Source organism: Lagenorhynchus albirostris, chromosome 1, assembly GCF_949774975.1.
Source record: "Lagenorhynchus albirostris chromosome 1, mLagAlb1.1, whole genome shotgun sequence".
In the NCBI taxonomy this organism is placed as follows: Eukaryota; Metazoa; Chordata; class Mammalia; order Artiodactyla; family Delphinidae; genus Lagenorhynchus; species Lagenorhynchus albirostris.
The window spans coordinates 79224538-79251778 of NC_083095.1; the positions used below are offsets into that span (position 1 = coordinate 79224538).

The following is a 27241-nucleotide window of genomic DNA, read 5'->3' on the forward strand; positions in this document are numbered from 1 at the left end:
TGGTAAATCAAGTTCTGTAATTTTTTTGATGGTTATTCTGTAAGTCTTGTGTTAGGTAATGGTATTGTTGGAACAGTAAGCCTTTAACATCTGTGCACTTTGGATCACCTTAAGCCAGCTGGTTCCTCTCAAAATTGCTCATCTTTTGTTCTTATTAAGTTCTGACCTGGGCCCCTAGCCTTAAGACAGCTATGTGCTTTCTGCAGCCAGGATATCCTCTTCAAGACTGTCAGACAATTTCAAATGATTGATGTGCTAGTCTGGTGCTCTGGTATTTTTCCCTTTTGTAAGTCTCCAGTAAATCTACAGCTCATTCTATAAGAATGCTAATTAGGTCTACTCTTACTTAACTTCATGCACATTTTTCTTGTTTTCCTGTATCTTTGGAGGCAAGCTTGAAATTTATAACACAGTGTGTTTCTAAAAAATTTTTTTACAATATTACATACAAATAAAACACATTTTCCACCAAAGGAAGCAATTCAAGCAGTAAACTTAGTTGACTTTCTTCCCTCCAGAACTGTGCTGCATCCATTGGACAAACCTGAAGCATGTTTCCTAGGTCCACTCTGAAAATTAGAAATCATTTACTCACTTGCCTTTTACTCCTTTTCCCTGTTACTTCTTACTATTTTTACTCTTACTTGGATGGCGCTCTACCCCTTCCCTCATGATCAGAGGCAACCAGTACAGGAGGCCTTGGACTCCTTCATCTCTGAAGCCATTTTGGTTCTGCTCCAGAGGATCACTGAGGGAATCTCATCTCACAAAAGCCATGTGACTAACTGAGTCACAATCTTCTATCAGGCAAAGCCCAAGCAAGGCAGAATCTGGCTCTTTTAGGTTGTCAAGCTTGCTTCTTTACCGTAGAGATGTTTTCATATAAAGACAGACCTCCATCAATCTCAGGGCATTCATTTTAAATCTCCTGGCTTAACACATATTGTACCACGTTTCCCCATCTCATGACTGATTGTCCTTTTTGGGTCTTGCATAACCTCTCATTCTGAGGCTTAGAACTGAATTTCTGGCTTAAACTTTTTGCTTTCATTCTTGACCATATTTGGATTTTTTCCCCTAAATAAGTTACTTCCCTAGTAAACTGCTGGGCCACTAAAGTTCCCAGAGCCCTATAACTATACGGAACACATACAACATGTGCAATCTGAGTCCAAAAGTAAGACCTGCGTATCTTTTTTTTTTTTTTTTTTTTTTTTTGTGGGACGCGGGCCTCTCACTGTTGTGGCCTCTCCCGTTGCAGAGCACAAGGTCCGGACGCGCAGGCTCAGCGGCCATGGCTCACGGGAGCAGCCGCTCCGCGGCATGTGGGATCTTCCCAAACCGGGTCACGAACCCGTGTCTCCTGTATTGGCAGGCGGACTCTCAACGACTGCGCCACCAGGGAAGCCCCAGACCTGGGTATCTTACAATGGATACCATTGGGTTAACAAACACAATTGGAATACAGATGGATGATTGGGAAAAAAATGTATCTATTTAAAATTTACTTGTATGTAAGACAATATTATTCTGAGAAAAAATACACACTGAAGTATATGAGTAAAAGATCATGCAACTAACTTTTAAAAGGTTCAGAAAAAAAATGTGTGTGCACATGTATACATACATACATAAACACATTCATAATATATACATGGTATATATATATATGTATATATATACACACATACATACACATATGCAAAGAGAGAGGGAGAGAGAGCGAGTGAGCACACTCATCTAATAAAGGAAATGGGGCAAAATGTCAACAACAGGTGAATCTGGCAAGAAGATATATAAGTGTTCTATGTACCATTCTTATTTTCACAATTCTTCAGTGAGTTTGGAATAACTGCAAAATAAAACCAAAAAGAAGCAAAAATTGTGCTTCTGAATGCCAATAGCTTTTACATATCAAGATAGAGCCAACTATGGTGAGGGTATGGAAAAGACCTGAGGAAGGCAGGGGAATTTGTGCAAGAGACAGAAATCTCTTAATTGAAGTGCCTGGTGGTCAAAAAGAGAAAGAAAATACTTGGAAAACTCATAATTGGAAGGGCAATTCCTAAATAGATGAGAGTACATTCATATGCCCAGAGAAGATTTCTTTATTCTTTATATATCATAAACATTAAGGAAGTGAAATATTTGTATTTTATGGGGATGTGTAAAAAGTGACTTTGTGTATTAATGTCTATGCTATTTGTACTTCTACACACTAAATGTAATACATCTAACTTGATTGTAACAATAAGAGGATCAACACTATGGATGGAGTTAATATGTGCTTATCTGAAACTTAGCAGATAACGAAAGAGTGCCAAAATAAACAAGCCGAAATGAGAAGGGACATTCAAAGTACATTATTGTGTTACTGGAACATCTGGTACTAACACTGTCAAGTTTACATATGTTCTCAAATACTTATTTATGTAACAATCAAATGCTAAGCATTCCAGCTGCACTTGTAAACTTTTTATGAACTGAAGTCATACGCACAAGCTCAGCTAAACATACTTGACAGAGGGAGGAGCGTGAGGAAACTGTTAACTCTCGGAACTGAAGTTTCATTGCAGTACGACCTTCTGGCAGTGTTATGGACCAGTGTTTGGTGTGACAACTAAGCTGCTGGCTCATGTGAGATTCATTTCATTCTAGTAAGTAGAATCAGAAATATCCAATCAATGGGTCAAAATCATGATTTAGCAGCTACCTTTTTTGGACATAAGTTAGTCAGGAAAGAAAATCATATACAGGTTAAAAAAATAAAGCAACATGATGATATTGAGTCATTAAGAAAAAAATATTTGATACTAAAGTGAAAAAATATTTTCCTCAACACATCCTAGAGCTAGCACAGGTAGGCTGATGGACTGTGGCAACGTATAAATTAGAAAAGATAGCATAAAAAGAGGAGGCGCTTCTGTATGGTAATCATCTGATATTGCTCCTAATGAAAATAAATGTGTGAAACTTGCCTCCTTAGCGACAGGATAAACAGTAACTATCTTAAACCCATTTTAAAGAGTACAAAGGCAAGAACAGAGGGAAATAAGTATTTCTACGCTGTTTTTCTCTTCTACTAACAAAAGAAACTGGATACACATTATATTTCCCTAATCATTGTTTTGATCCAATTTCTAGAGTATGCAATATTGCAAAAAGGAACTCACATAGTTCTTTAATTTATGAACAGAAGATCTAAAGTGATTTCTGCCAGGTTGAGGTTAAAAGGACATATTTTTGGGGAAAAATACGAATCTCCTCCCCCCTTGATCTGACCAGCAAGATTCTGAAAGTTTCCTTTAGAATCAACCAGATGTTACAGAGTGATGCATTGATCTTGAGGTGTGAAAATCTGGAATCTATGTGATCTTCCTGCATGCACTTTACTTATGCCAGCACTTGCAATCACAAATCTTGGGCCTAGAAAAAATCTTTTCTTTCCCCCGTGTAGCTTTACAATAGTGGCTTTCAACCTTAGATATATATAAAAAATCTCAAACCTAGGCCCCTCCCTAGACCAATTAAGTCAGAGTGAAACTCAGGAATCAGCCCCATGTGATGGTGCCAAGACTGAGAACACTGCTTAGAATAAGGATGGGCATTCTTTAGGGATCATGGGATTAGTTTTGCAAATATAGCATTTTTGCAAAATAATTTGGAAGCACTAGGTGCTCTCCATGCTCTGACTTTTAATTAGGTCTGGAATCTGGGATTATTAACACAACAGCTCTGATTCTTCAAAATATACCTCTTCTCCCATTTTGAGAATACCTTAAGGGCTGGCAGGCGAGGATAGGCAGTCTAGACTTCTAAGCCCTACTGTTTCCTCCATTTTAGCTGAAGAAGAATGGAAAAAGAACAATGGATATTTATCATTTTTGAAAAATTATGAAAAAAAGTAGTAAATTTTTCTTATAAAACTACATTGTTCAATCATGAAGGTGATGGAGAGGGTGGGGTTTAAGTGGGATCTTAAATCATAAGAAGAACAGGACTTAATAATGTTTTAAAAATGCCTTTTAGAACTTTTTGAAACAATGTGGCATATATATGCAAATTTCTGGGCAAACAGTATCAGCCAATGGAATAACTAGAATTCAACTTCAAGAAGAGTGACTCTAAGTCCCCCTCTGCCTGGACAGTTCCAGGTTATACCTATTGTCTCAGAGTAGTTACTAATAGTACCTTCTTTGATGCTCAAAGCATCCTGTTTGGATCATAAATTACATTATAAGGAATTAGAGAGTTTTTATTGAGCAGAGAACTCAGTCTAAAGTAGAACCAAGATACATGAATTACATATAGTAAGTACTCAACAAACATTAGCTGCTATAAGATTATTGTCATTATTATTAATTCACAAGCAACAGGTTTTAAAGACAGTCTATGTATGAAAAGGAAACAAAAATGCACACCCCAATATTTCAGTCATATCTCTACAACTGAATATTGTTTTTCTCTACATTCCCACATGTGGTCATGTAGTGTCATCTGAAAATAGATGGCAGTCTTCTTACTCTTTTTTTGTATACAAAAATGAAATTCAAGATAATTACAAAAGGCTTTTTGTCTTCAAAATGTCAGAGGGATTTGTATAATGTAAAGATAGCTTTTAAATTATTACCAAATATGGCCTTTCTTATGATTATTATTACCGAAGTTTAGCAAATTACCTTCAATGCTTTGGGACAAGAAGGCAAAAAAATAAAAAACAAAAAAGACAGGAATGGCATTTAGATCTGCTTTAAATACAGCTATCTGAAGTGTTCTCTTGTTTTGACTTATTCCAGAAGGAAAACTTAAAACAATGAGTAAATGAGTATAAGTTACAAAGAGGCATATTTTAGCTCAACATAAGGATTTTTAAAATAGAGTTGTCCAACAGAATGGTTTGTTTCAGGAAATGATGAGCTCCTTTGCTGAAGATATCCAAATTGAGACCGGATAAGCATATGCCAAGGATGCTGCAGGAAACATTTCTGCACTGTGTGGGAGATTAGCCAACAGAAGATGATGTCTTAGGTTCTTCCAATGCTAAATTTTATAATCTTATGTCTATTCCAAACATTAATAACTACTTTAATGATACAAACTCTGAGGGCCTGGTTAAGAAAATGAAAAAGAAGAAAAACAAACAAATAAACTTCTCTTGGGTTCCAGGGAAAGCAGACTATATGAAGATGCTTTTTTTTAATGCTAAGATAAGAAAAGTTAGTACATTTTAAAAGTATATGCTTTATGATGCACAAAATTATTTTATAAGATATAGTACAAACAATAAAACATGCATTTCTACAAGTAAATGAACTGAAGAATAAGCAATCATTTGCTGAATTATTAAATTACACCAAACAAGAGAAGAAGCAGCTAGGCAGAAAGCCACTGAAGGACTTGCTGAGCAAGGTTTTCTATAGTCTTACAGTCCTAGGGGGACAAAAACTATAGTTCAGAAACTTCCAAGGGGGAGAAATCTTAATTAAAAACTCCAGGATCTCAGTTAGAAACCCAGGTGTCCACATACTAGAAAAGCAGAGACAAACAAAAGGTAGATTGAGCATCACCAAATCTGCAATTGAGTCCTAGAATTAGAATATGGTAATCTGCCAAGATTCTATTGGCAAACCAGATCCATAGAGAAAGATAACATTATCCAGAGCCTCTACAGGTTAGCAAACATAATATTTGATACTAATAAAAAAATAAGAAAACAGACATGACACAAAATAGGACAGGAGAAAAAATCAGATCAATTGACGACCCGTTTATTGGAATTATAAGGTTGGATAAAGAGAGCTATAATTAGGTTCAAAAAATAAATAACATGAAGAATTTATAAATTCTAAAAAATCAAATAGAAATTCTGGGACTAAAAATGTAATAACTGAAATTTAAAACTCAATAGGTGGGCTAAAGAGAATATTGGAAGATGAAGAGAGGATAAGTGATCTGAAAGAAATACCAGAAAGTATTTGGGTTGAAATTTGGTGAATAAAAGAGATGAAACACTAAAAAGTTTATAGTTTTAATATAAGATGAGTAAAAAAGTATACCTAATTGGCATCCTAGAGGAAAAACAGGACAGGAAAAAAAATTGAAGAAATAAAGGCAAAGAATTTCCAAATTGAAAGACATCAAGTCAAAGAAAACTGCAACAAGTCACATCATAGCAAAACTGCTGAAAAAAAGACAAAGAAAAATATTTCCAAATTACAGAAATAAGAATGATAGTTGATTTTTCAATGGTAATAATGAAAGACAGATAACGGAATGACATTTTCAAGTTGCTGAAAGAAAGCTGTCATCCTAAGATTTTATACCCACCAAAAATATCCTCCAAAAGTGAAAGTGAAATAAAGACATTAGCAAACAAACAAAAAAGCAAGTGAAATTGTTGCCAGCATATGCCCACTGAAATAAAAACAAAAATGAGTTCTTCTGTAAAAAGAAAAATAATTCCAAGGAAACATAGAAATTCAACAGGGAGAGTAAAAACTGGGGGTAAATATAAAGGAATACTGACCATACAAAATAGAAACTATGATGTGTTCTGAGGAATAAAACATAGATAGGACTAAAATGTTTGATAACAATAACACAAAGAACGGTGATATATGGACTTAAATATTCTAAGGGCCTAGCATTTTCCAAGAAGTTTTAAATGTATGAAACTATATTAGGTTGTAATAAGTACAAGTTGTATGGTGTATTCTTTGGGATATGTACTAAAACATATAAAAGAATGTATACCTAACATGAAGAAAGTCTGATTAACCTTAAATAATGTAAAGAAGGAAAATAAAGAAACATGAAACCAGTGAGAAAAGGAGAAAATATTGGGTTGCCCAAAAAGTTTGTTCTGGTTTTTCTGTAACATCTTACGGAAAGACCCAAACGAACTTTTTGGCCAACTCGATAGTTAGACGATAAGTATAAACACAAATCCATGGCTAATTAAAAGTAACTACTCTAATTAAGTGGCAAATAGTTTCAAACTGGATTAAAATTACAGCTAGATGCTACTTATAACGGATATTCTTTAAATACAAGAATAGAGAAAATTTGGAAGTAAAAGGATGAAAAAGTACATACCATGGAAACACTAACCAAAAAAATCAGTGCAGTGCATTTATTTTACTTTGAAAGTGGATGTATAGTAAAAGGATATCCATCAGAAAGATAAAACAATCCTAAACTTGCTTTCACATATCTTCAACTATCTAAAGCAAAACTGACAAAACTTAAAGGAGAACATAAGCCCATACAACCACCTCTCTCAATTACTGGTGAAGAAAGGAAAGAAAAAAATCAGCAAAGCTATAGAAGACCTAAAGAATATTAAAAAGAAAATTAGGGCTTCCCTGGTGGCGCAGTGGTTGAGAGTCCACCTGCCGATGCAGGGGACACGGGTTCGTGCCCTGGTCTGGGAAGATCCCCCATGCCGCGGAGCAGCTGGGCCCGTGAGCCATGGCCACTGAGCCTGCACGTCCGGAGCCTGTGCTCCGCAACGAGAGAGGCCACAACAGTGAGCGGCCCACGTACCACAAAAAAAAATAAAATAAAATAAAATAAATTAAAGTATAGTTGATTTACAATGTTGTGTTAATTTCAGGCATACAGCCTAATGATTCAGGTTTTTGCAGACTGTATTTCAATGTTACAAGTAATTATAAGATATAGGATTTAATTTCCTGTGCTATACAGTAAATCCTTGTTGCTTATCTATTTTACGAATACTAATTTGTAACTGTTAATCTCATACTCCTCATTTGTCCATCCCTCTTCCCTCTCCCCTTTGGTAACCATAAGTTTGTTTTCTACGTCTGTGAGCCTGTTTCTGTTTTGTATATGGATTCATTTGTGTTAATTTTTTAGATTCCATGTATACGAGATATCATATGGTATTTGTCTTTCTCTGACATTTCACTAAGCATAATATTCTCTAGGTCCATCCACATTGCTGTAAATGGCAATATTTCATTTTTTTATGGCTGAGTAATTCCATTATATATATATATATATATATATATATATATATAAAACAACTTCTTAAGCCAGTCATCTGTTGACAGGTACTTGTGTTGCTTCTGTGTCTTGGTTATTGTAAATAGTGCTGCTATGAACATAGGGGTGCATGTACTAAAGAATACTTTTTTTTTTTTTTGCAGTACACGGGCCTCTCACTGTTGTGGCCTCTCCCGTTGTGGAGCACAGGCTCCGGATGCGCAGGCTCAGCGGCCATGGCTCACGGGCCCAGACGCCCCGCGGCATGTGGGATCTTCCCGGACCGGGGCACGAACCCGCATCCCCTGCATCGGCAGGCAGACTCTCAACCACTGCGCCACCAGGGAAGCCCTAAAGAATACTTTTTTTTTTTTTAACATCTTTATTGGAGTATAATTGCTTTACAATGGTATGTTAGTTTCAGCTTCACAACAAAATGAATCAGTTATATATATACATATATTCCCATATCTCTTACTGCTTGCGTCTCCCTCCCTCCCACCCTCCCTATCCCACCCCTCCAGGCGGTCACAAAGCACCGAGCTGATCTCCCTGTGCTATGCGGCTGCTTCCCACTAGCTAACTACCTTACGTTTGGTAGTGTATATATGTCCATGCCTCTTTATCGCTTTGTCACCGTTTACCCTTCCCCCTCCCCATAGCCTCAAGTCCATTCTCTAGTAAGTCTGTGTCTTTATTCCTGTTTCACCCCTAGGTTTTTCATGACATTTTTTTTTTTAATTCCATATATATGTGTTAGCATACGGTATTTGTCTCTCTCTTTCTGACTTACTTCACTCTGTAGAGGGTGTGGAGAAAAGGGCACCCTCTTACACTGTTGGTGGGAATGTAAATTGATACAGCCACTGTGGAGAACAGTATGGAGGTTCCTTAAAAAGCTACAAATAGAACTACCATATGACCCAGCAATCCCACTACTGGGCATATACCCTGAGAAAACCATAATTCAAAAAGAGTCATGTACCAAAATGTTCATTGCAGCTCTATTTACAATAGCCCAGAGATGGAAACAACCTAAGTGTCCATCATCGGATGAATGGATAAAGAAGATGTGGCATATATATACAATGGAATATTACTCAGCCATAAAAAGAGACGAAATTGAGCTATTTGTAATGAGGTGGATAGACCTAGAGTCTGTCATACTGAGTGAAGTAAGTCAGAAAGAATACTTTTAATAAACCTTCCTTAATTGGCATATATACAACCCTGCACCAAATAATAAAAGAATACATACATATATGAATCATTTACCAAAACTGATCATGTGCTCGGCCATAAAGCAAGCCTCAACAAATTGCAAGAGACTAAAATTATCTAGAGTACATTCTTTGACTATCATTTAGTTAAGCTAGAAATCAATAACCAAAAAATTACAAATATATTTGTTTCATATTCCAAACTAAGACTATAACAAATTGGAATTAATTCATACTTATTTTCAGTTAATTACCAAAAAAATTTAAATAGTGTTTTAACTTTTCATAGATGAAATAATATATAGAATTGCTTTTCTTAATTATTTTTGCCTATATATCAAGTTCCCCTTTTAAAGATGTCACTATATATACTTGGGATCACTAACATGGTAAAGATTATAGTTGAATTGAAAACTTTGTTATTAAAAAAGAGCCAACTTGTCAACTTCCTTCACATATTTAGTTGATTGCCACAAAAACAAGAAAACATGTCTACTAACCTTGATAGACTATATGGTCCAATGCTAGCAGGTGCCCAGTGAGAAATATTCTGAACATGCAGAATCTCTTTAGGGTGAAAGAGACCATCATCAATCTTTATGTCACTCTGGTGGATAAGGCAATCTATTGAGAAAAGTACTTCTTCTGGCAACATAGTTTCTACACATACTCTGAAAAATAAACCAAATTTAAAGGAACAATGTAAAAAGAAAAACAAAACCAAAACCAAGAAAGTCGATGTGGAAAGGATCTTCTCTCATTGTTGTAGTTCAAGGTCACTGACAGAACCTAAACATTAATTTCTTATCCCTCTAAAAATTCTACTGAAGTGACAGTAGGAATATAAATCTAAAAATGTATCTGTAGCAATGCTGCAAAGTTAGAGGGTACTACCAGCATGCAAGAATAGGAAGGAATTTATGGAAGGTATAAAACAAAATTGGGAAAGAAAGATTAAGAAAGAATTACACAGTAGAATCATCCTGAAGGCAGGACACTGGTGCAATTGTTCTACCACCCTAGCCAACCAGACAAAACCTATTCTTCTCAGTTCCCTGCAGTCTTTTATCTTGGGCTTATTTATAGACTCCTTTTGTTCTGAAGGATATTTTCCATCTCTATGGAGCTGCAGGCTCCCCTTTGCTGGTATATGCCATCAATCTTATCCTATTTGCTTTATACCTTCCAGAAATTTGCACTTCTGATGGCACCCTTCCCTGCTTTCTAAAGTTGCTATGGATTTATTATTGTTTTACATTTCTTCTGTCATTTCAATGAAATTTTGGTAGATAGAAAGATAAAAGCTGTCAAAATATGAGTCAGCTCTCTTGAACCAGTATATAAATTTCTATGTCAATTCACTTGAATTATCTGAGCAATTAAATAAACGTAATCTGATAGCACTTCCTAGTTTACTGAAATGGGAGCCATCTGTCTTAATTCCAACTCTCCACTAATGTTTTAGTAAATTCATCCAGACTCTGCTTTTTCAATCTTGCTTCAGCATAAGAAGCATACCCCATCCCTTCTCTACTCCTACCCTCTTTTGTATCTCCAATCTTTCTCCTGTGGGCTCTTCTTTTCTCTTAAAACAGATTTTAAATTTCCCTATTCTAAAAATATCTCTTCCGTTTCACCTCCCTCCTACCTTTCACAGCCCTCACATTAACTCCTAAGCCCAAAGAGCAATAAACATTGCCAAACACTCACCCTTGAGGAAGCCTTCCTGGGAGTCCCCTGATCCCAACGCTACTGTGGTCCTTGTCCTACCTCTATAACAACTCTTTAGTCTGAAGGTAGTGGGACAGTGGGGATTCTCTCAATGTTGTGTGGAAAGGGTACTAATGCCAAAGACAGAGAAGAATCATGGAAATTGATCAGAAATAGGAAGAAAAGAATGAAAAACAATGTTGAGGCCCTCATAAGTCAAACCTATGTTCTTTTCTTAGTCTTCATTTGTAGTAATGAATACTACTGAACCCTGACTCTCGTTGAAGGTATCTTCCCTAGGATTCCATGGTCCTACTTGAACTCGGTCCTCTTCCTACCTCTTGGATAATTCCTTCTTAGTCTGAAGGGAGTCATATAGTGGGGTAGGTTTTTACAATAGGGAGGGCAATCTGTAGGAGTGTCAAATATATATATATTTTTGAAATTCATCAAAACTTTGAAGGAATAGATGGAAAACAGGACAAAGCCTGAGAAAACAGGGTTGGAAGCAATATGAATTGAAAGGTGGATTTAACCAGTTAGTTGGGAAACAAAGCAGAAATAACACTTGGTTTCAGAGCCAATGAGGTCTGAATAGGAAGTTGTAATCTTAGTGCTGCCTACATGGTGGAATGGCTGGCAGATGTCAGGCGCTTAAGCCCTTAAGTGTAGCAAATCAGATGAGCATTTCCAATCTCATCTGCCTAATGGGAAAAGAGCTCCTCATATATTGAGTCACTGTCCTCCACTGGTTCTGGGGGCAGATGGGTTAGCCTTCTCATGGCTGGATGCTGCTCACTGTGGCTACCTGGAATGGGCCTAGAGCAAGGCAGAGATCTTGGAGAAAGTACCAATTTCCCTGCTTAATGCCACAATATTCTTTTATCCCATGCCTACTAAGTCTTAAAGCATTCTCTCATCAGTAAATTCTTTTCTGCTTATTTACTTCTAGTGGGACGGGGGTTGTTTTATAGAAAAATTATTTTTATCTCTGAGTGTGCCATGGAAAAAGTCTTTTTACTTTCTTTGGTTTTTAAAATATATGTCCCTAGTATAGTGTTCTGCATCAAAATTAAATAAATACCTATTTCTAGAAAACTTCCTATAAAAAATTAACTTTTCTGTCAAACAACTGGAATTTCTTGAAGCATTTTATATTGTACAATCAAAACCATTTTTATTTTCTTCACTTTTTAAAAATAATTAATTAATTAATTAATTTTATTTTCGACTTGCTGGGTCTTCGTTGCTGTGCATGGGCTTTCTCTAGCTGCAGTGAGTGGGGGCTACTCTTCATTGTGGTGCGTGGGCTTCTCATTGTTGTGGCTTCTCTTGCTGAGGAGCATGGGCTCTAGGCACGCAGGTTTCAGTAGTCGTGGCTCACGGGCTTAGTTGCTCCGTGGCATGTCGGGTCTTCCTGGGCCAGGGATTGAACCCATGTCCCCTGCATTGGCAGGTGGATTCTTAACCACTGCGCCACCAGGGAAGCCCTTCTTTCACTTTTTAATTTGAAAGTTATATATTCCAAAATAATTGGAAAAGATAATTAAATATTAGCAAATTGTCCTGATTAGTCTTGTGCAGGCAAAACAACAACAAAACATCTGATGTTTGGTTGTTTAAGATTATGTCTGAAACCATTTATTTTAAGGATAATTAAAACAAGGCCAAATTAGACAATTTGAAAATGACCATACACTGGAGGTATAGAGATGAATTGAGGGAGTAAAAGGAAGAGTGTACTGGTTCCACGAAGATTCATTCTTTACCTCACTGCCAATGCCACTTTCCAATATTAATTTTTCTCTCCTCATATCCCAGAATCCCTTTATTTCTTAAGCCTTACCATGAATGTGTATCTCCATTTGTGAATTACTGACAACTGTTGTTAAGAAATAGTAAGAATTGGTAAATAAGAGAGGGAAATAAAAGAAACCTGTGATAATAAACCATGCTAGAAAACCACATAAATTTGAAAAACAACACAACCACTATACCAATGGGAGAGAACATGATAACGAACAGGTTTCAAAGTCAGAGATATCAGAGCATGAACCTTGAGTGAGGATTAAAGGAGATAACCAGAGAAATGCCTGGTATCAGGCATTCAGGCAACTTTCCCTTTATGTAGCAGTAAGTTACATACCTTGCAGGCAGGCAATGCTTGAAGGTGGTCACATATGCTGAGTTAATAGATGAGAAATCTTTCATGTTTTTCAGATATAGATGGACCAAAATAATATCTTTCAATTCCAATCTCTTAGATTTAATAGTAGCTGCAGAAGGAAACATATATCCATAAGTTTAGGAAAACTATGAAAATTATTAGTGATATCTTGAGTAGATTTTATACAAAATACTTGCCATTTATAATATTTATATTCTTGACAATGGATTAGTGTGATTGCAGTATTTGGTGATGGTATAATGCAGAGGTTAGCAAACTTTTTCTATAAAGGACCAGATAGTAAATATTTTAAATTTTGCAGGCCAAGAGGCAAAATTGAGGACATCATCTGGAACATGACAAATTATAGAAAATCTAACAAAATGTAGAAAACAAACTGCTTTGTTAACAAAATTCAAAATGTAATAATAGTAATTGAGATCATTAAAAAATACATGTCTACTAATGAGAAGAATGAAGTTCTCTTTTTTTTTTTCTTTTGGGATAACATTTCACTTAATAAGTGTTCAAAGTTAGTACTCCCTGGCATCAGTTGCAAATGTTCATTTGTAAAAATCCTTCTTAGCTTGTAGGTGGTATCAAAATGGCAGCAAGCTGGCTTTGGCCTGTGGGCCTTAGTTAATTGACTTCTACACTAATGGTCTTTAAAGCTACCATAATTTGGCCTTTTATAAAACATGAAACGTGACTTTAAACTTTAGGTTTTAAGAAATAAAGCATCTGCAACTTATCAAGGTTTTTTTCCTGTATAAACTTCATGTTAATAAGATTAAATCAGTGAATATATTTTAAAGTGTTACCTTATGCAAAAAAAACCCATTGATTTTTATTTCAGAATACTTCCAATGAGTAATATCAATGATTTTAATACCTTATGTCTTAGCAAATGATAGCCAGAGTAAGGAAATAAACCATTACCGAAATTTCAATTAAAACAAATTGATCTAATTTCTGACCCTTAAATTGCTTGTAATGTCTCTACACTAGATCTGAGCTTTGGACACTTCCCAGTTAGATCCACTGAAAATGATAGATTATAAATACTAAAAAGTTAATACCATTTTCTTAAGGATTGTTGATTGTTTCCGTATACTGTTATTCCTTACTTTCTCCAAAGTTCTGGAACTGAGATAAATCTTGATTGAACCAAGAAACTAAGAGGATTTAAGAAGATAAAGAAGTAAGAAACCAGAATCACCATCTGTTGAGACTGAAGATTACTAATAAAACAGAAAAGGGCAGTAAAATTCTTGGGATGAACTGAATCCTGGGATGATCATTGACTTTATGGGACTTAATTATTAAGGAACTTGAGGGAAAGTACCTCTCTTTAAGGGTGTTCCAGTTAGAACTTCGAATTTCAGGCAAAGAATGCTTAGAAGATAACTGCACAGCTAATCATCAATAAAGCAGATAAAAGAAGTAGGATTTAATATATATTATATATTTTGAATAGAAGAAAATAGAAAACAAAATAACCTTCAAAGAGCTCCGTATGAAGATCTTAAGCTGCTTTTAAAATTAATATTATTTCATTCTTATACACTGAAACATTAAGTCAAATATAATAATCAATTTCCTTCATGTACCAGCAAACAGCCATTCTTGGGATGCCACATTTCCTTTTTTTTTTTTTTTTTTGTAGGCCACTAAGCTCATTAATTCAACATTCACTGGCTATATTCTTTCTTGAAGTACTAAGAAAAATGAATGTAAATTATTCTGAAGTGTTATAGCTTAACATGCAAGTTAATACTTAAAAGTGAACCAAAGTTTAAAAAAGGTAAAGGAAAATCCCTAAGCAAATATTAAAGATTTAGTACCAAAAGCTAAAAAAGAAAAATTCCATTTTTGAGGAACTTCTTGCTTCAAGAATTATGAAACATTTGACTACTGGAAGATTTTCATTTTTTGTACATTTCAAAGAAAAACAGACTGCTATTTTTCTGAGTTCAAGTAAAATTCTGTGGAAGAGTAGAGATTCAGCCCAGATGAGCTTTTCCCATTCCTTTCTGTTTGGTGATCCTTTGACACCCAACAGCATTTATACCTAGGAGACAGAGGATACAACTACCAGGCAAAGGATTTAAAGTTCCCATGTCAGAATCCCTCTACAACTTCTCTTAGTCTAGAAGTAAAGAGAATTAGGAACTTTCCTCACTCACATCTTTGGTTTAAACAGTGTCTGATAGCTGCAGACAGATTTTGAATTGGAACTCATGTTACACAAAATGTATCTACATTTGGGACTTGGGGCTCCCAACCCAAAGCTATTCCTTGAGGAAGATGTGCAGGTTATAAGGGTTTCCTGCCCCGTTTTCCGGCAACACCTGGCTGGTTTGCTTGCCTACCAATAACACTTGGGATGGAGCTGCTTCCACTTGTGATGTGTTTGGAGACACATACGTCTTTGCACTGCCATGTGGGAAAAACTAGGGGTCCTGCTAACATGCAGCTACTCTCAAACTACAGTAGATAACAGATAGGCCAAAAGGTCCACTATTATACACAGCTTCCCAAAAGTTGAAGGTCATCTGTTACTGTGACCAATCTCTTTTTTCTGATCAAGTCGATACTGGGTAAGTGTGCCAAGGAATGAAACTTTGGGACCATCAAGATACTCTATTGCTTTTTAATCCTTTGGAGATTATCCTTCCCATTATTCCATTGTACTATCTAGGTTCATGACATTTTAATGCCAAGAGTTTTAAGCTGAGGGATTTCCACATAGAAACCTAATTTTCATCCTAAAAATTAATTCATAAGACAAAATTTTATTTATTTATACACCTGTAAACCTCTCACTCCCAAAATGATTTGAGACAGCCACTTGTGAAAATTTACCTTGCTGGTAACTTTGTTAGAATCTGTTATCACACTAATGTTATAAACAAGAGATAATTGACCAAGACTCTGAAAGTGCTTAGTCTCTTGCATTTAGAAGATTATTTCAACTAGCTTATACTAAAACAAACAAACAAACAAAAACAAACAAAAAACTGGGTTATGGATATTTGAGTGTGTTTTTTATATAATATTTTTGATCATTTTTTTATGTCTTGAACATCCCATAAATTTCAATAACAATAAAAAGCTACACCATATTTGCCATATTGGTAAAATAAAAGACATTAATAATAGCCAGTTTGGGCAAGTTTTAGCAAGTGTGAGTAAGCTGGAACTCTTATGCACATTTTAGTATGCATATAAATTGGTTCAAACTTTTTGAATAGCAATTTAACAAAGTGTTCATAGTCCATATTTGTAATATGAAACATAAAATACAGCTTTTGGAAGATAACATGGTCTTCATGATCTTGAGATAGGGGAAGATTTTTCTTAAATGAGACACAGAAAGCATTAACCTTAAAAGACAAGAAAAGGAATGAATTGTTCATCAAAAGACATCATAAATAGAGTAAAATGGGAAGCCACAGTATCTGACACAGCTCACATTTAAAATAGAAAAAGAATTCTTACCAATTAATTAAAAACTATGACAGAGGGGTTTCCCTGGTAGCACAGTGTGTAAGAATCCGCCTGCCAATGTAGGGACAGGGGTTCGAGCCCTGGTCTGGGAAGATCCCACATGCCGTGGAGCAACTAAGCCCATGCGCCACAACTACTGAGCCCACGTGCCACAACTACTGAAGCACGTGCACCTAGAGCCCGTGCTCTGCAACAAAAGAAGCCACTGCAATGAGAAGCCCATGCACCACAACAAAGAGTAGCCCCCGCTCACCGCAACTAGAGAAAGCCCGCACACAGCAATGAAGACCCAATGCAGCCAAAAATAAATAAATAAAATAAACAAATTTATATTAAAAAAAAAAACTATGATAGATAATCCTGTAGGAGAATGTACAAGAGACCTAAACAGACAAGTTACAAAAGAAGATATCCAAATGGCTAGAAAACATGATCAGAGAACTACAGATTAGAAATATATTGACATACCACTATGTACTCACTAGGATGGCAAATATTAAAAAGACTGACAACACAAAGTGTTGGTGAGGCTATGCAGCTAATGGAACCCTAATACACTGCTGGTGGGAGTTCAAATTGTTTTAAACACTTTAGAAAACCCAGCAATTCTACTCAATAAAAATGAATACACATTTGAACCAAAGATATGTACTAGAATATTCATAGCACTATTATTTGTAAACCCATAAAATACCCAAATGTCCATCATAAAATGGATAAATATAGTACATCTACACAATACGAATACTTTTCAGAAAAAAAAGAAAAAGGAAAGTAAAACCCTGACCATTTATACAACAATATGGATGAATTTTATAGCCACAATGTTGAGTGAAATGAAGTGGAAGAATCCAGGCACAAGGAACACATAAGAATAAATAATAAATATTTACTTTATACAGAGCTCAAAAACAAGCAAAACTAATTATCTGTGGTATTAATTGTGAGAATGGTGTTCACTGTCAGGAAAGGGAGAAGGAATAGTGACTGAGAAGGGCACAAAGCTGTGAGGAGGACTTCTGCAGTCTTCATAATGTTTTATATTTTGACTTGGGTAGCAGTTACACAGGTGTGATCACTTTGTGAAAATCAACTAATTTGTATATTTGAATTGTGCTCTTTTTTGTGTGCTGATACTTCAACTAGAATGTAAGAAAAAAAGCAGTTTATGGATGTCCTAACAGAGATCCTCTCAATATCATTTAATTCATCCTGAGGCGACTCAACAGACGCATTTCTTCTTGCTTCTCAATCTGTACTGCCACCATCTTCTAATACGTTTTGGTTGTATTATACCTGTGTTACTTAATATTTTTTCTCACTGCCATTTCTGTATTACTGCATTTCTCTTTTTCCTTAGAGTGAAGAATGTAAGTCTGATAGCATCCAAGAGTCATTTTGGGTTGAAGTTTTTTCTGAATAATTTTATCCTTATTAACTGAAAACAATTTCCTTCTATTTTTCAAAAACTATCTCTCCTCTACCACCTATTTCTATTCTGTTTATTTGAAACTGGGACCTCCCCGATTTTTCTTCCATGTCTCTCAATTTTTCTCCCATATTTTCCAAACTTTTTGTTATATATTCTGGGACATATCCTTGACTGGTAGGAAGTTATCAGATTATTAACTTATTCTTGTGTTTTGAACTATATTATATGCCTCTGAACATCACGTTAACCTCAGGTTAAATATACTTACTTGTAGGAATCCAAATAATTTCTTGAATGAATTTATCAATATGTTTGGAAACATCTTAATTTTCACTGAATTTTTAAATTTTCACTCAAATATGTTATTTAAACATAGTGAAAGAATGAAGGAAAAATAATGAAGACACTGCTTCTGGATGAGTTAGAAAAGGATTTTAAACTCTCCCTCCTCAAATCTTGTATAATGCAGACATAAAGTAATTAAATTGGATTTTTAAAAAATCAGTATGTCAATTTCTGAATATGACATTTAAAAGACATTCTATTTAAGGATGATGTTATTAATGTGTAACACACTTTAGACATGTCATTTTCCTATGAATGCCTTTAAATCAGCTTTCTTATACAGAATTTTTGTTTTATGTCTGGATTGAAATATCTTTTGATTGTGTTAAAATGAACATATTTGTGGGACAAAAGCCAAGAAAATGTGTCACTTGGGGAAAGAGAGGAAAATATTTTGTTTTCTTTTTTTCTTGGGATATTTTTGTTTACAGAGGGAGCATAGGTTGCTATCAAACTTCCAAACCTGAACAGTAGAGGTGACTTTGTCAGCATCACTTTGTTCCCAAAGTCAGTAGCTTTCCAAATCAGTGCAGTTGCCAGCTCACCTCTTTACTTACTGCTACATTTAGACACTTTAACAAAAGTCTATTGTTCACTTTAAGTGGTATCATTTCATTTTTATGTACTGTTTGTCTAAGGTGAATTTATTTGTAAGTAAGAATTTAATGTTTAAATTAATGATTCTACTACTGAATTGCTTTAACAACAGTGAGAAATTATTTTCACAGTCACTAATTAAAAACTAAATGCAGCACCAGAATCCATCCAGTAAGTATTTGTTTTGCTTCAGCACTGAGAAACTATTAGAAATCCACTGAAAGTAATTTATTTTATAAACTATGACAAATGTCTATACTTAAATTTCTCACTTAAAAATTTAAAGCTAAGTAGCTTGAGAAAAGTACCTGTATGTTTACTTAATCCTTCAATAACAGAATTAAAACATAGGTATATCACTGACTTAGGGAGAGGCCATATAGAACAGAGGCTAAAAGCAGAAGCATAAGGGCCAGTTGCTTATGTGTATCCCACCAACTGACTAGTAGTATAAACTTGGCCTAGATAACTTCTAGTTAACCCAGTTTCATCATCTGTAAGATGGGGATAACAGTACTTAACTCACAGGGTTGTTGTGATAATTGAGTTAATACAGGATCAGGCATATAGTAAATACTAAATAAAATTTAGCTAATTATTCACTCTTTATAGTGAGGAGACAATAGAGAATTGTCAGAAGATGCTAAATCAGTAGAGATATAAGTGTATTGTATAAAGTCATGTCATCTTCCAAAAGACCTATAAATAGAAATTCATAGGAGTAAGCGGTATATGAGGAAAAGATAAACACCCCACTTTTCCTTAAATCCAACAAAAATAGGATCAAGAATATAATAAAGATACATGTATCAGTTAAATACAAAACCACTCCTTCTTCTCACCGTGCCTTCTGTTATTCTCAAAGCTTTCCAACAATTCCCTTTATGACTTCAAACATTTCCTGTGTCCTATCTCCCAAAGACTAAACATATACATGCAATCACATGAAGTTGAGGAAACTGTAGACCCCAAAAAGAGAAATAAAGGGTACCAAATGTAACAAACTCCTATACTTTTTCATCCCTTTGTGATTTTGCACTGGGTTATGTAAAAATTCCTCAGGTTAAGCTTCCAGTTCCCTAAGCTGATGTTTAGACCTGTTCTTTTTACAATTCATCCCAAACTAATATTTTTAATTTTTTAATTGAAGTATAGTTGAGTGATAATATTATATTAGTTTCAGGTATACAAACATAGTGATTCAATATTTTTATAGATTATATACCATATAAAGTTGTTATAAAATATTGGCTATATTCCCTGTGTTGTACATTATACCCTTGTATCTTATTTATTTTACATCTAGTAGTTTCTGTGTCTTAATCCCCTCCCTCTATCTTGTTCCAGTCCAATCCTTCTTCCCACTGGTAATGACTAGTTTGTTCTCTGTACTGTGAGTCTATTTCTGTTTTGTTATATTCATTCTTTTGTTTTTTTTTTTGGATTCCACATATAAGTAAAAACACAGAATTTTGCCTTTCTGTGTTTGACTTATTTCACTAAACATAATACCTTCCAGGTCCATCCCCGTTGTTGTAAATGGCAAAATTGCATTCTTTTTAATGTCTGAGTAATATTCCATTGTGTATATATATTACATATATATGTATATATATCTCACATTCTCTCTATTCATTCATCTGTTCATGAACACTTAAGTTGCTCCCATATCTTGTCTTGGCTATTGTAAATAATGCTATGAATACTGGGGTTCAATGTTTTCAAATTTGTGTTTTTGTTTCCTTCAGATATATACCTAGGAGTGAATATTGCTGGATCATATGGTAATTTTATTTCTAATTTTTTAATATAAATGGTAAGAGTGGGCATCCTCATCTTGTTCCTGATTTTAGAGCATTCAGCTGGAAAAAAAAATCTAGGTTAAGTGTATTCTTCTCTTTCTCTCGCCTATCTTTTTTGCATAATTATGGGTATTATTTCCACTAGACTCTAAATTCTGTGAGTGCAGAATATAAACCTATTTCATTCTCTGTAGTAAACCCAGAATGTAGCATGGTACTTGGCACAGAATAGGCACTAAAAAGTGTTTGCTGAATACATGTTATGGAAAGAAGGAATCCTAGAATTGGGCTGGACAAAAGAAGAAAAGGTGATAAAATAAAAAAGGTGATAAGAGGAAACAAAGATTTAAAATTATTTATCAAGAAAGATAAATCAAATAAAAAATCATTTGCTGGACATACTACCCAAAGCAATCTACAGATTTAATGTGATCCCTATCAAATTACCCATGACGTTTTTCACAGAACTAGAACAAATAATCCTAAAATTCATATGGAACCACAGAAGACCCAGAATTGCCAAAGCAATCCTGAAGAAAAAGAACAAAGCAGGAGGTATAACCCTCCCAGACTTCAGACAATACTACAAAGCTAAGTAATCAAAACAGTGTGGCACTGGCACAAAAACAAGACATATGGATCAATGGAACAGGATAGAGAGCCCAGAAATAAACCCACACACTTATGGTCAGTTAATCTTCAACAAAAGAGGCAAGAATATACAATGGGAAAAAGACAGTCTCTTCAGCAAGTGGTGTTGGGAAAGTTGAACAGCCACATGTAAATCAATGAAGTTAGAACATGCCCTCACACCATACACAAAAATAAACTAAAAATAGCTCAAAGACTTAAACATAAGACATGAGCCCATAAAACTCCTAAAAGAGCTCATAGGCAAAACATTCTCTGACATAAATCATACCAATGTTTTCTTAGGTCAATTTCCCAAGGCAATAGAAATAAAAACAAAAATAAACAAATGGGACCTAATCAAACTTACAAGCTTTTGCACAGCAAAGGAACCATAAACAAAACAAAAAGACAACCTACAGAATGGGAGAAAATATTTGCAAATGATGTGAGCAATAAGGGCTTTATTTCTAAAATATAGAAATAGCTCATACAACTCAACAACAAAAAACCAAAAAATCCAATCAAAAAATGGGCAGAAGACCTAAAAAGACATTTCTCCAAAGAAGACATACAGATGGCCAATAGGCACATGAAAAGAAGTTTAACATCACTAATTATTAGAGAAATGCAAATCAAAATTACAGTGAGGTACCACCTCACACAGGTCAGAATGGCCATCATTAAAAAGTCTACAAATAACAAATGCTGGAGAGGCTGTGGAGAAAAGGGAACCCTCCTACACTGTCGGCGGGAATGTAGGTTGGTCCAGCCACTGTGAAAAACAGTATGGAGGTTCCTCAGAAAACTAAAAATAGAATTACCATATGATCCAACAATCCCACTCCTGGGCATATATCCAGACAAAACTATAATTAAAAAAGATACATGCACCCCTATGTTCATAGCAACACTATTCACAATAGCCAAGACATGGAAACAACCTAAATGTCCACTGACAGCTGAATGTATAAAGAAGATGTGGTACATATATACAATGGAATACTACTCAGCCATAAAAAGGAACAAAATAATGCCATTTGCAGCAACGTGGATGCAACTAGAGTTTATCATACTAAGTGAAGTTAAGTCAGAAAGAGAAAGAAAAATACCATATGATATCACTTATATGTGGAATCTAAAATATGACACAAATGAACCTATCTATCTATGAAACAGAATCATGGACATAGAGAACTGACTGGTGGTTGCCAAGGGGGAGGACTTTGGGGGAGGGATGGAGTAGAAGGCTGGGGTTAGCAGATGCAAGCATTTATACATAGAATGGATAAACAGCTAGGTTCTACTGTATAGCATAGAGAACTATATACAATATCCTATGATAAGCCATAATGGAAAAGAATGTATTAAAAAAAAAGAACATGTAATTCAGTATGTATAACTGACTTACTTTGCTGTACAGCAGTAATTAACACAACATTGTAAATGAACAATTAAAAAAACATGTGAAACTAGTGCTACAAAATGATTGCTAAAAAATGAACTTGAAGAATCTTCATAGATAACAATCTTTAATGCTGAGATTTTTTTCCTATGAATTGTTCCAAAGGGTAGGAACTAAATTCCATTAGTCCAAGCAAGGATACTTCCTTAGGAGTCAGTAAAAGATATTAGAATGTATAAATTAATGGTTTTGAGGAGCACTTAAGCATGGCAAACTATACTATCAGATGATTACAATATACATTAGTTATATTCACATTCAGAATGTGTTGATTTCAAAGAGTATAACACACAAATGTTATCTGGTAATATTTGCCATTCTTTAAAATCTAGGGAAATAGATTTGTGAAGGATGAGAAGAGTGTCAGCTTTCAAAACAATTAATATAAGACACATGCATTCTCCATAAACTATTTATGTTAAGAAGCAACTCAGTCTTAATTTTAATATTACTTAAGCTCAGCTGTGAAATTTTAAATTCCTAAATTTAGATTTCTAAACTCCTCTGGCAAAATTTGTCTTCTTTGGAGGTTATTAAATCAATTAACCTTGCAAAGGGAAGGTTAAAAGGACTTCTGTAGGCTACAATCTCACAGCATGAAGAGAACAGGCAGAAGCCTGAGTGAACTGCTGGTAGGGTTCAAGGAAAGGCTTACACTAGCAGATGATCAGCTCTGTTCTTGCTAAAATTTGGCAAAGAATTACACTGTGGTTTCTTCAGATGACAGCATCATAATTCATTTAGCTCTCCCCCTACCTTTTCACAAAAAGGCCAAAACCCCATAGGAAATGTGAGCACTGACATTTTCTACCCAGGATCAAAAACTGACTATTTTGCCAGAAATTGAAAACAATATAGCTAAAACAGTAAATACATAGCAATGTGTTGAAAGAAATAGGCTGCTGGACTGGCCAGTGACATAATCCATCATTTCTATTTTAACTTCTGATAGAAAGGTTAAAAAAAAAAAGATAAATATACGTTTGGACTGGCAGATTTCCATGCAAATATAATGAAAACCAAATAAATTTTAAAGAATCTCTTTGCATTAATTTACAGATTATGACCTAAAGATTTACACTAAACACTGTGCCTTTAAGGCAAGTTTGATTATACATTTCTATCTGATTTCCAGGCAGTTAAAAGCTAGCTTAAGGGCCATCTAGAAGGCATGATTTCTTTTCTTTCCACAAAATGCTAAAGCTTCTTTATCATTCTGTATTCAGTCATGAATTCAGCTGCACAAGCCAAATGTAAAGATTTTATGGGGTGATCTATCATGCGAAGTCGTGAACAAGAATACAAGCCTACTCATGCAGTCACTAAGAGTGATTTCCATTTTTATGAATGAAAAAGAATCTTGCATAAACATTGTTTATTTAAAGTTTTAAATAAAGAAAGATGCAAAACAAAATGGGAGCATTTTGTTTTATATGTCAGTATCTTACAGGAGGGCAAAGTAAGGAATCTGGCTCACATGATTCCCAAGACAGCAGTATCTCCTTTGCATTAAGTACGTAAATGAGATTTATGGCCACTGACCTAATCTTAGATGCCAAAATATACAGTAGGAACAGCCTTCTGAAAAGCTTAATTTAAAATTATGATGTTAACAAAAGCACTTTAGGAAGCAGACAACACACCCAGCATACATGCACACGTTAATCTAAGATACATGACTACAGAAAGAAGCCATGGTTATTTGCATAAAGCTTTAGAATACATTTCAGAGATAATTCAAACACAAAGGTTTTACTCTTTTTCCCTATCACCTTGATGTTTATGAATTTCCAAATAAATACAGTATCACTAGACAGTTGATTTTCATCACTAAAGATCACTTAATACCAGATATTCATAGATTCTGGTTTGGGGAAGGCTTAGAATTAAAATAAATAAATAAACCTGTTAATTGTTTTTCTGAATTTTAAAAGCAGTTTCCTTACTTACTAAGTACTAACTAAATTAGCACCTTGTAGAGAAGAAAAGGCTTGAGCTGCTGCAATTATAACACTTTCTTCACTGAATGAGAGAAAGGCGGCTATGATGCCGTTAATCCACTGGTAACCACTTGGAGATTTTCCTGAGCTCATTGATTTTTGACCTGAAAAAGAAAAAAAAGAAAGAATAAGAAAGAAAGAAAAAAAAACAGTAAATGAAACCTATAATGACAGATGTCAAATCAACACTTTCCTAATATAGTTCCATAAAACAGAACTCCTGGGAGGAAAATAACATCCTGCATAATAAAATGTCAAGTTAAAGAAACACATTCCTTCCCTTATCACTGGGTTTTAACAAGTGAATTATGCATAGTTAGAGGAGGTAAACATATAGTAACAAATGTTTTGCAAATGATTTCAAAAGTTTTTAACTTTTAAATATTGTTGAAGCTCTGAAATGTGTTAATACATTTCAGGTATACATAAATATATCATCCCTGAAAGAGATAAATTATGCTACCATGTAACTTGTGCATAGGGTTAAAAAGATTTTTAAAGAGTTCCATTAAAAAACTGAAGTTAAAATGCAGGATTAAAAAGAACACTGGGTTTTATAAGTTATCTGTACATTCAATTCTAAATTCCTGTGTTAGTTTAGACTGTCCCAAAAGAGAGTCTAAAATAAGAACTTGGATGTAGGTAACTTATTTGGGAGGTAAATCACAAAAAGCTGACTGAGAAGGCATGGAGAGCAAGACAGGAGAGGAAAAGCCAACAATGCTACTGAGTGGGTTAATGATCTGAGCAACCAAGGATCAATTAATTCTACTGGGAATTCTCTGAGGAGCTCTGTAGAAGGTGGCTCAGGTTGCTCATCTGAAGGATATCAGGCTGGTGTACTTATTCACAATATCCTGTCCCCCATTAGTTGAACGCTGCTGCAAGTGCCAATATCTCCCTCACTCTTCTAGGCTTCCTTGGCACAAGGGCTGAGTAAGCTCCCTTGGTTTCAGAGGAAGCCCTGAGGCAGAAGAATGGAGAAATGCACATCCCAAGTTTTGGTAGAACATTGTTAGTGTGCCCAAAACTATTTGGCAGTGCTTGAAAGCATGTGACAAGGGCACCAAAAACCTGTGCCTCAGATGCCAGGTCACCTACAAAAGTTATCACTGCATTACTTTGAATCAGCTCACAAGATGGAGATTAGTAAGACTCTTTATAAATCTAAAGTTTTTATATTCTAATATACATTATTATTCCTAATTTTAAAAATCTGAAAACAATCTAATTTATAAAAATGATTTATGTGTTTGTATAACCAATACAATTTCCTTTTTTTTTTTTTTGGTGTGTGTGTGTGTGCTTTCAGAAGAAATTCATGTTTAAACTAGGCAAAAGGATAAATTTGAAGTTTAAAGAAAAAGAAGCCACTGATGCTAAAAGACAGAAAGAGAAAGTATCACCTAAATAGGTATTATGACAACTAATTTTCACATTGTTTCTATACTACAAAATTATTTAAATGGAAAATAATATAATTTGATCAGTTTTATTCTTTTTTATCTCAGTAAAGAACAATCTGGTTTGGATTAACTCCACATTTTTCAACTAGCTGCTTTAGCATCATGAACAAACACATTGTCTTAATTGTACTTTTTTTTTTTTAAAGGCTATATATCATAGTGCTTAAAATTGCTCAGGCCTTGGGGTCAGATGCCTATGTTTGAATTGTCTCTCTGCAACTAACCAGCTGTACAAAATGGGGACAATGATAATAGTTATATATTTAGTAATTAGTACTTTAGGATTAAATTATATGATACATATGAAGCCCTCAGAAAAGTGTCCATCTCATAATAACTGCTCCGTAACATTACATATTATTATGTATTGCTAATAATCTACAAACGTTAGGAGGTAAAAAGTCATTAACAGTAAGTTTGTAATTATGTGTGCTTTCATATACAATTATACTACAAAGCAATAAAGGAGAAAAAAGACTGAGTAAAACATAAACTCACTATTTTGTAGAAGGGGAGTCAATGATTTCCAGATGAGAGGTGGAGTTTCATTTTGGTCTTCTTCCTCTTTGAGAGCAAGGATGTTATCCTCATTACAGTTCACCTCACATGAGCAGTTACCCATAAACAGCCTGTCTGAGGATGTCAAATGCTAAGAATAAAGATTAGTGAGCAGAATAAGAAATGATGAATCAGGAAGCTAAAAAAAAATGATGAAATTGGATAGATAAATGCAACTTACATTTACTCAAGAAAAAAGGAAAAGCAAGAAATTTATCCATTAATAGGAAAACACAATATCTGAAAATGGGAAATAGTAGATATTGATGACACAATGTAGTCAATGACCAATGTGGAATAATAGATTACAATCACACAAATGACTGGTGTAT

At 34.7% G+C, this 27241-nt stretch overlaps 1 protein-coding gene across 3 annotated transcripts in view; it reads right to left on the reverse strand.

Annotated features, from left to right (window-relative positions):
* Positions 1–27241, reverse strand: part of LOC132518933 (uncharacterized) — a 262084-nt gene that overhangs the window by 213703 nt on the left and 21140 nt on the right. For all 3 annotated transcript variants that reach the window (XM_060147013.1, XM_060147014.1, XM_060147015.1), the window contains exons 2-5: positions 26850–26984; positions 24858–24989; positions 13084–13213; positions 9728–9898 (exon numbers count right to left, since the gene is read on the reverse strand). In XM_060147013.1, the coding sequence (XP_060002996.1) occupies positions 9728–9898; positions 13084–13213; positions 24858–24989; positions 26850–26984 (568 nt within the window). The remainder of the gene's footprint in view (positions 1–9727; positions 9899–13083; positions 13214–24857; positions 24990–26849; positions 26985–27241) is intronic.